Source organism: Rattus rattus, chromosome X (assembly GCF_011064425.1).
Source record: "Rattus rattus isolate New Zealand chromosome X, Rrattus_CSIRO_v1, whole genome shotgun sequence".
In the NCBI taxonomy this organism is placed as follows: domain Eukaryota; kingdom Metazoa; phylum Chordata; class Mammalia; order Rodentia; family Muridae; genus Rattus; species Rattus rattus.
This window is the reverse complement of record NC_046172.1, coordinates 120440829-120451808: the sequence shown is the minus strand read 5'-3', so window position 1 is coordinate 120451808 and position 10980 is coordinate 120440829. Positions and strand designations below refer to the sequence as shown.

The window sequence follows — 10980 nt, the reverse complement described above, 5'->3', positions numbered from 1 at the left end:
TTTTTTTCCCATTTCTGAAAGCTTAAAGGTTTTCTACGTTGATTGATTGACTAGGTAGGGGGTTGTAGAACTAAACTAAGATAATTACATCCTGTTCTTTTCTTCAAATGCAGGGATTCAAACTAGGTAATAGCAATATTAATAATCTTTTTTAACCTGAAACAAGATTTATTGATAGGAATAAAATGCTAACTCTATCTAGTACACACCTTTGATCCCAGCACTAGAGATGCAGTGGCGGGCAGATTTCTATGAGTTTTCAGACCAGCCTGCTCTACAGAGTGAATTCCAAGACAGCCAGGGCTACACAGAGAAAGCCTGTCTCACCAACAACAAAAACGCAAGCAAAACATAACAAAATCCTAACTCTAGCACTATGTCATTTAAAAATTATATTTAAATGTAAAACATTTGCTTAAAAAAGTACATTTTTCCCATGGTACTGATTAAACTGTAGTCTATATTGTTTATCAATATATTGTGTATTGCTGTATTTGAAAAAGGTTTCAGATATCAGTCTCCTCATTGTTGTTAGAATAAACAGTAAGAATCTGTATGCAGCAAGAGGTTAAGTTGTGCTTGACAAAAACCAAAAAACTGTCCTTGGCAGTATATATCTAATATGAATGAATATCCTCCATCTCTGTGTACACAAAATTATAATAAAGAAATGGAATTATTCTGATTGAGCAATATTTTACAGATATACTAAAATATCACACTCTACTACAGAAATATGACTATTGATCAAAAAATTTAAATGTGCTTAAAACGACGGAAATGTTTATTTTCTGGATTTGAACATTATATATTGTATGCAAATACTGAATCCTCACACTATAGCCATAATTTTTGACAATTCAAATAATTAAAAAATTAAAATAGAAACAGATGGCAATTTATCAACTGAACTGTTTAGTAATGAATACTGGGGGTATTTCTCAAACTAGATTTTGAGTCCTTGAATTGGTTTAAAGATGGATCTCATTAATTTCTTCATGAATAAATGGGAGAGATATGATTATTTAGTTAAGAAACAACTTGTTTCCCACAGCTGCAAACACTGACTGTTTAATTGGACCTACTATTCCAATGGCGCTGTCTGTCAAATGTTTTAGGTATGTTATTGATTTTATATTGACCATGCTAGTTTTACATGATTAATTAAGAAGAGCTATAATTCTCACCAGAAAATAGTTTGCCTGTCCAACTGATATATTTCCATTAAAACCAGAATCTATATCAAAAGAACATACATTTTCTTTCATATCAGATGAAAACACAAATTGTAAAAACATGCACACAAAGACTCACCGAGGTGTACAAGTATCCCTCGCTGTTCATTGCCAAATACAGCTTGGTTTGAACTCCTTGAATAGCCACCACTCGAAGACCCACAGGGATGAGGTTAAACAGAGCTGAAATGTCAAAGAATGGGGAAATGTTACAGTTCCAAATTTCATGGCTTTTCTTGTATTCCATAGTAGTGTCTGGCTTCCTAAAAGCAGTGTAGAATAAATGACTCTAGACATATGTATCTAGATACATACAAATATAGTTATGTTCTACTTTCTAATGTATTTGACTACTGCTTATATTCACTTAAGTGGGTCAATAACAACATACTCTCAAACATTCCAGGGAGAATGGAAGACTTTGGTGAAAACATCCTGAACTTTAGAGCACGGGAGGTGGGGAGTATTTACATTTTGGAGGTGGGGTAAAGTGTCAGAAACCACTGTATATACTAAAATAGCATTGCCCTCCTCAAAGTAAGCCCTTAACCCGCTGCTCTAGGCAGTTGCTGAAATGTTCATGGGCACTGTTAGATGGAACTACCTGTTGAGAAATTCCTACACTCTTATGAGTCACATTACTTCAATATTTTCATTTAAACCATATATATATATATATATATTATTTACAATGCAAAAACCTCTAAATAAATCTGGGCCTTGCAGATAAAGTTATTTTGTATTCCTATATTCCCAGAGTAGTATTTCATAAAGAACTGATGATTTTCAGGACAAAAGAGCTGAGCAGGCTCCTGGCATTTAGTTTTAAAGATAATAGGTATAGGAATAAAAATAAACTATGGGAGAAAAGTATTATTTATTGCTAATGTGTCCTGCAAAATCATTGCAAACAGGCTAATGGTCTTCACTGCTTCAATCTGAAGGTCTTGTTGCATGAAACTTACACCCCAGCACTCCTCACCACCACACCACTCACTGGAACAACCAGTGGGTGTCCTCCCTACCAGCTGTCTCTGCCTCCACCAGAACAAAAAAAATAAAACAGTACATTTTTAAAACGTAGTGTTTGCCACACACATCTTTTGGAAATAGCCTGTGCACCTTTCTCTCAGAAGTCATAGACGAATGTTGATGATTTTGCCCTGTTTGGTATGTTGCTTAGGGATGATAACGTGGTCTGTTACTTTCATGAACAAGACGTTAAAGGTATAGCTCCCATACATAAGTGTTGTTTCTAGAATTACTTCTCTTTAAGTATATAGATTCTGTTAGAGGATACATGGTAGTATGTGCAAAAATATTAATAAAGAACAGACAAAATATCTCCTGTGAAGCCTACAGTGCATCTTTTCCTTCATTTATTACTCAGCATATAAAATGCAGTGCCCTTCCGTTACAGGAAGTAAAGGGAGCTAATTATAAAGGTTACACTAGCCAGGAAAATTTGACAATGCACAATGTACAAGAGACTAAACCACATTATCTTTAGGCCACATCATGTATGAGTCATATCTTGTTCTATTGATGATGCAGCACACCACTGCAGGTACTCAAAACGTTGTAGTGATACAAAACTCTATGGTATTTAGAACCATGATCATCTTTTGTGAAATCCCATAATGGAATGCTTGATCTCACAACAGTTCAAAACTCTGAGACCTACCATAAACTAAACAAAAAAATCCATATGGGTCTGTTTAAAGTTAATATCACTGCATACTAGCCTACAATTATAAAACCAACATTGCCTGAGAATACATTAGGTTATAGTAATAGATAATGGAAATAGATAAGAAATGAAACTCAAAATTATTTCTAGAATCTGATAAAACAATATTCTGAACCCTCATAGTTGTATGAACATAGCATTTAACATTAGAGGTAAGCATAGAGGAGGGGAGAAGAGATTGATCAGGGTTGGACTGCTGTGTTGATTTTCACTGCGCTCAGACTGCGGTTTAATGAGAAATGAAATGCCCAAAGTTCAAACAATAGAGTTAAAGGAGGAAGAGACGCACAAAACATCAATCCATAGTGCCTATTCTTGAATAGTGGCATTGAACTTGTAGGAGGACATGCACTTTTCACTATGTATCCTAAGTATTTATGAAGCTAGATACTAAGACACAGACACACAGACACACACACACACACACACACACACACACACACACACACACACACAAACATGTGTGTGCCAAAACTAAAGAGAGTAGAAAATTGTGAAGTAGTTGGTCATACACAGAAGTCCAATATTTCCTTACAGACAGCCCAGATAAATTACAAACTGAGTTGGCTATAAGGTTTTCCAAAGGGGCAATCTTCCCAGATAAAAACACAAAATGCTACAGCAGAAGTAAGCTTGGACCGAATCACTTCCAATACGCTGTGCTTTTGCTTTCTTTCCTGTCTTTTAAATCTTGCTTTCTCTGGCAGATCTGAGTCTTGCTCTGCATCTCAGGTTGACCAGAATGTGTAAGCAATTCTCCTGTCTCAGCTTCCTTAGTATTAGGAGTATAGGCATGCGTGGACACTCACGGCTTTGCTTTGCCTTCTCTAAATGTAATACATTTTTATGGACTTAAGATGAAGCACGAATAATTGAATTTCAGGAATAGTTTAGTCAGAGGCTAAACAGTCTCAATTTCTTCAGAATATAAACAATGACACACGTAATGAAATGCTAATTTCAGGACAGATGTATTTTTTTAAAGTCCAGAAACATACTAGAGTTTTGTATGAATGATCTCAATGGTAACCAACAACTTCATCTAGAGTACATCACTGGGTCATGTGCATTGATTCTGTTCTGTTCTGGTTTGCTACTTTTTGCCACACAAATATATCCACAGTTAATAGAGCTAGACATTAACAAAATGATATTATTTTGATCAGGATGAAACTTTGCTTAATATGAAGTATAACTGATTTCATTTGTGTTTCTAAATGACATTCATTAAGTAGCTAAAATCTTTTCAACTCTTTCAGCCAGATTTTTAGAAATTTTTTGGTTTGTTTATTCTTACTTTGTTTTAAGACAGGGTTTCTCTGTGTAACCTTGGTTGTCCTGGAATTCACTCTGTAGACCAGAGTAGCCTCAAACTTAGAAATATGTTTGTCTCTGCCTCCCGAGTGCTATAATTAAAGGTGTGAGCCACCATGCCTGAACACTTTTTCATTCATTCATTCATTCACTCATTCATTCATTTTGTGGATTTAAGTGAATTTTCATAAATAGCCTCTATTTTGCTTTTTAATTATTCTCCATTGTGACTATATAAAAACAAACATGTCTAACTTAAGGGGATTCCTTCCTCTGAGCTATGCTCCCTTATGTACCGTGCTGCTGAACAGTACTAAAGCTAAAACCAGGATAGGTGCAATTTCGCCAAGAGATGATAATTAATAAAGCTATTATTTTAATGTGTATTGGAGAATTATCACACACTAAATGGGCAAAACTATTTCAAGTTTGAAAAAATAGGAAATCTATCTTTTTAAGTCCATTCATTATACCAAATAATAAAATAGCTTTGATGAAATGTCTATCATCTTTGCCATTTTTGGAAAAATGCATAATTTATGATGTTTTACCTCTCCATGGTGAAATATCATTGGACTGACCTTTACTATTATAATAAATCTATACAAGGTAACCTTAAATGTGTAGTATCAATCATGGATTTAGAAAGAGATAAACATGAAATTATATGCTTTATCATGTGATCTTGTTTACCACATCAAAGTTAAAATGAAATAAAATCAAGGGAACCGAACGAAATGAGAAAACTATGATGAAAAGAAAAGGGTGAACATAGGGGTTGGGAATTTAGCTCAGTGGTAGAGCGCTTGCCTAGGAAGCGCAAGGCCCTGGGTTCGGTCCCCAGCTCCAAAAAAAAAAAAAAAAAAAAAAAAAAAAAAAAAAAAAAAAAAAAAAAAAAAAAAAGGTGAACATAATACTGGGAGTGCATGTTGAGAAAAGCTCTTAAAATGACTCACAGTTGAAAAAAGAAAACTTGCACTGTTCCAGCCTTTAAATAATCACTTAAATTTAATATTGAAATGCTTGGCTTAGTGGGGAGAGATAGATTGGAATGGTTACACTTGAAAGTTGATAGATCAGTTTAATCATTAAGCATGTGTGTTTTACGATGGTTATGTCGCATAGTAGCAGTGAAGAAGTGAAATTATCTCCTTAGGTTCTGGTTGCACCTCAATCCAATGAAGTCAAGCCCTACTGGCCTCCTTTTTTGTGATGCTTTCCATTTGCATGTTGCATGTTATAGTAACATTTACCTTTGATTGACTTACCACTATGTTTTAATCAGACTAGACATGGAGTCTTGTTATCTGGCTATGTTCTTTAAAGGTCTCTGAATGTCCTCAGCATTCAGAAATGACATGCCATACAAAGTTATAAGACAACACAAGAAGGTATGGATATATAGTAATGAAGAAGCATAACCTTCTAAAAATATAAAAATACATATTAAGAAATGGAGCTGTGTGCAGTGCACTTCTGTGTGTGTGTTATATGTGTACCTCCTAAAATGAATACATATGGTATGATCTTTATGAGTTTATCACTCTTATTAGGAGACGACGCACTGAATCATTTATTTAAAACGAAACTGTTCATTTTGAGAAAATATTAGAACCAAATATTTGTTCTCTATGCAAACCTGGACATTAAAGTATAGAGAAACAACTAGATTGGTAGCTAATCTCAAACTTCCCTTTAACCATACTCACTTTCTTGAGATACTATAAAATAGAGAGTAGCATCCATCCCTTATTCCTTCCCCTAGCATCTTTGTGTCCATAGCTTGGTGAAACATTTTATTGTAGATCACTGTATAGTGATATATTTTACTTGATTCCGGTGAAGTACTCAGCTTCGTTTGGGCAGTTCTTTCAAATAGGGTAGTATGCATGAAAGAGTAACTAGGATTCATTATAAAACTTTAATATCATCAGGGCAACACAGCATTTGGCAAAACACTGAAGAGCCAGCCATTTAATATACTGGGCCTTCAGCCTGAGATGAACCAAGAGATGCTTCTTCAAGGGTAACTGAAGGTAACTTTCTCTTGAGGTACTATTTCAACCCTCAGCCCAGGAAACATTTTTAAAGGTGTAACATTCTTTAATCCTTAATACTGGAGCACTTATCTAAGGCTTTCCTGCCTACAGTTATGCAGCTCCCAAAGAATAAACTACAGAGAATTCCTTAGCAGCCAGACCTACTTTCCTCGGCTGTTTTCTCAGCCAACAATGGGAATATTTCTAGGAACTAACAAATCTGAGGGAAATGAATCCAAATTTTGAAAACAGAGATTGAATTATGAGAACCAAGAATTTTAGTCCTCAGAAACCAATGAGTAAGTCTGCAGATATCTGTAAATTGTAAGAAACAATTATTAATATTGAAGGAAAGGGGGCCCTATTTGCATTTTTGAACACTCTAAATATTTAGACAACGGTTATATAACCACACCTTCTGATCATCAACAGCCAGTAATTACAACAAAACTCCATCTTGATGTATTCTTATTCACCAGTGGCCCGCCTAGTTTAAAGAAACCTTTGCAGAGCCATGTAAGTAACTCTTGTAGTGTAAAAATTACCTCCATTAGTCTACTGACACTGGTATAGCGGGGCAAAGTTTCTAGAACAATGAATTATCATGGTAGGAAACCATTCGTGCCTCTTGGGACGAGGCTCGTTGTAAACAGTGGAGATAGCAGGCTATTTCAGGATCGCTGTGTGGGTGAGAAATTTTCTGGGGGAAAAAGTAATAAAATCCAAAGGACAGCCATAAATCTATCTAGATTACCATGGAGATGACATTTGGATCATCCTTCAGATAGTGTCAACATTATTTGCTCTACTTTGTATTTTAGATGTTTCCATGTTCAACTTCCTGTAGGTGAGCCTATGCAAACAGGGTTATGTCACATGATCACAGTTTGTATTGACATATGATCAAAAGTTTGTTTGAATTAAAAAATAAATAGAAAGAGCCCAATGTCAACAATATGCTTGGTACACAGTATTTTGGCTTAGCAGTCACTTACTGTAAGTGCTGTCCTCGTCTTTGGTGCCATCAATGGTTCCATCTGCCTGCAGTTGCAAGTGGTAGCCTTGTCGGCTGTAGAGTTTGGTAACTATCCCCTTAAGCTGAGGCTCTGCCAAGAGAACAAGGGTTTGAGTCAATTGAGAACTGTAGTGGGAGAGACGCAGGGCTCAAAATTCTACTTTAACATACAAGTTTTAGTGGGGGGGAAATCAAACTATATTTTGAAAGACTCCTCTGAAAGAAAGAAAACAAGCAAAGAAGTGAGAAGTTTGAGACATAAACCTTAGAATATCTGAAAAAAAAACATTTGATTTCAAACATTAGTAATACACTAAAGCTTTGGACAAAGTCTACTATCTGTGATAGCTGGCCCTTTGGTACCTAGTAGCACTCCACCTCATTAAACATCCTGAATAAGTTGGCGAAGTGATGTCTGCCTCTGAACGTGTTACTTTTCATGTGGAAGGCAAATAAATAGAAAAATAATGTCCAGTAGCTTGCCAGCCAGGTGCCAAACCCACCAGCAACCATTCCCTTAAGAATCAGCACAAACTGTAGAAGGCTATGTATTTAACCTGGAATACCATCAAAGGACCTCTATCCACAAAACTGAGGCTTCCATCTAAGACGATGAGATGTGGGTAGAAAAACTAGCCATCTCCATCCCTGTCAGATTTTTTTTTCTCATGGAAAATGAATGCGAAAAGAACAGTTTCTGCTAATGAGGAGGAAGGAAAATAAAATCATACTTATTTTCAAATTTAATATCAAATACGTGATTACTTAAAACATGGGTTCTTGATTAAAATGATCTTCAATTATGAATCACTATAGATTAATCAAGCATTTAATTTATTTGCTTTTATTGAATACAGACACCTGCATTAAAATAATATGTATTGGTGTCACATTATCACACGTTATTACCGCTTTTTTAAACAAATATAATTCACAGCTTATGCATTACAAACTTTGTGCAAACTGAAGATGTATGCCTGCTTTTGGAAATTCCAGGGTGTGTAGAATACACAGAAATAATTGATGGATGAGTAAGTCTGGTTTGCTGTAATACTTTTCAAATAAAAGGCAAGAAAATGGTGCGAACGGTTTATATGGTTAAGAACAATAAATAAACTGCATGTTCCCCTCCTCCCCGCCCCCAAGGTCTACCTTGACGCAACCTGACACCTAAGGCTCTTGGAATTTCTTCTTCTGTCATGGGAATGTCTTGCCAATCTTAGCACTGAAATGGTCCAAAAGGACCCACAACCTGAAGATGATTTAAGTCCTGTCTTTTGTCTTATATTTAATGTCAAATTATTCGTTTTACTAGTCTGACCAGATCACTAAGATCTTTGACGCAAGGTTCTAGAATTATTACCACCTCCCCCCTCCAGCAAACGTTTCAAAGCTGCCCCACAAGTCACGTCTGTCCTGAAAAGAAACCGAATGCCTAAAGAGTGGAAAGCCCTTGGGAGTGGAACCAGGAGGGGAAGGGTCTGGCTGGCAGTGATGAAAGCAAGATAGGGGTTCCCCGGGTTTTCCAGGAGGGGTGGGCAATGAAGTCAGCCCTGCTCCTCTCTGGAGATCTCCAAAGCACCGGACAGCCTGTCTAGGTTACGCCTTCCCTTAGCCCAGGGGCATGCACACAAATACATGCATGAGACATGTCTGAAGCGGAAGATGCACCTCCAGGGGAGCTATGCTCCTGGGCTCTGTGCCTGTCCCAGGGCAGTTGCAATGCAGCAAGCCTGTTTAACTGTTACGGAGAAAAAAGCAATCGCTCCACGCACGCATTCGGCTAGGGGGTCATCTGCACAAGCACATCCAAACTCACCACGCTTCCATGCCGCCCCAACCCTTTCACAGTCGCAAAGAGAGGGGAAAAGATAAAGGCAAAAGCCCTTTCCGACCTGGTCTCCCTTCTGCGCCTTCTTGGAACCAAAGAGTTTGACCCGGGAAAAGACGTTTAACTTGTTTTTGTCGCAGCTGGTCTTGCCTTTGCTGGGGCTGCTGACACACTTGCAGGCATTGGATTTCTCGCGCTCGCGGGCTTGTCTCTTTTGCCGGATGAGCGAGCTGGCGATAGCCGCCGCCATGGCCACGACGCCCACCACCACCACTTCTTCGGGGTCCCCTCTCTGCCTTCGCCTCCTCTTGCTCCTCCGCTGCTGCGCTGCCACCGGCTCGCGCCTTCGCCGCCTGGGTCTCCTTAGCCTGCGCTTGCTTGGCCGGGGCTTCTGGGCACTCCGGCTTCAGTCGAGGAGGGGGCTCAGCATGCCTTCTGAGCTCCTCCGAGGGTGCTCCGGCTCCCGCGCGGGTTCTGGCTGCTTTGGTCCGAACCGACGCCACAGCCCCGGGCCGGGATCGCAGGCGAGACTGGCAGCAGGCAGAGAGCTGCGCTTGACTGCGTGCGTTGGCCCCTGAGCCCCGAGGACACGGGTGCAAGTCCGAGGGGTTTGCCGGAGTTTGCGGCACCCTGCCCTGTGGCGCGTGGAGGGGCCGGAGGAGGGAGGCGGCGGAGGGAGAGCGCGCGGCGGGAGAGAGGCTGCGGGCGCGGGCGGCGGGCGCGAGGAGGGAGGAGGCAGCGCACGGGGGAGCGCGCCCTCGCCCTGGCCCCTCCGGCGCTTCCACTAGTCCTTGCAACTTCGCGGCCTGAAGATCGGCAAAAGTTGGCCGGTGCCAGCTTTCCCGCAGGGATCAAACAGGTAATGGCCTGGCATCGTCGCTGTGGCTGCTGCTCTGGGCGCGGCACCGTCGCAGCACAAGAATTCAGTCGCTGCAGGCACCCTCCAGAAGAGCGCGACAGCCTGGCGGAGGCCCCCTCCTTGCCTCGGCGGCCCCTCCCTCCCTCCCGGAACCCAGCTACTGGCTGCCGCCCGCCTGCCGCCCCCGGCCGCCCCACCCCCCGGGTGCAGAGTCCCCGCTCCCACGAACACCTGTAGGAGATCAAGACACTGCCCCGTCGCCCAAAGCCCTCTTTCCCTTTCCCTAAAAGAGGCTTGAGGAGAAAAGGTGATGGAGGAGGAACTAGGGTGAGATAGTTGCCTTGCAGGAGCTGAGATTTGCTGAGCTTTGGGGCTGGGAGGAGAGGGGCGAGGGTGTGCCTTGAGTACAGAACTCGGAGTTACTCCTAGCCAGAGCCCCAGGAAGTTGCCCAGACTCCTGCACATGGCTCAGCAATAGCCCACATCCCACCAGAGACCTGCGGAGATGTTTTGCATGTCGACACTTGTAGCCCTTCAGGAGAGGAGGCCAGGGCACACAGACGGGCTCAGCCCCCACTATAGCGGCAGCAGCAGGCACTGCAGAGCTGCTCCAGCACACCACGCTGCCACCCAGTGGTTTCTGCTGACTTTTCATTTCTTGCCAAAGTGTGCAGGCCAAATCCCGTTTATTTTTCCCTCGTCGCCCCCTCATCTGGCCATTTGGGAGGCACTCAGGGAGCCTGGGTATCACAAGTATCACAGGAAACACTGGGGAAAAAAAGCATAGATCTTCCATTTCCTGCTTCCTTCTTTTACCTCTTCCTCAAAACCAAGCAGGTTCATCTATATACCCACTAATTCTGGAATCAACTTGGTCTTTTGCTGGCTTATTTGTACTGACCAGTTCCTTCCTCAGTCCTTGTAAATGCATTAAGTG

The 10980-nt window shown here is 40.6% G+C and overlaps 1 protein-coding gene across 1 annotated transcript; it reads right to left on the bottom strand.

Annotated features, from left to right (window-relative positions):
- Positions 1–1254: 1254 nt before the first annotated feature.
- On the bottom strand, positions 1255–9781 carry Fgf13 (fibroblast growth factor 13). The gene is made up of 3 exons (XM_032890445.1): positions 9251–9781; positions 7334–7447; positions 1255–1418 (listed from the first exon to the last, which is right to left on the bottom strand). The coding sequence occupies exons 1-3, from the start codon at positions 9432–9434 to the stop codon at positions 1270–1272; spliced, it is 447 nt and encodes a 148-aa protein (XP_032746336.1). The 5' UTR covers positions 9435–9781; the 3' UTR covers positions 1255–1269.
- Between the last annotated feature and the right edge of the window lie 1199 nt (positions 9782–10980).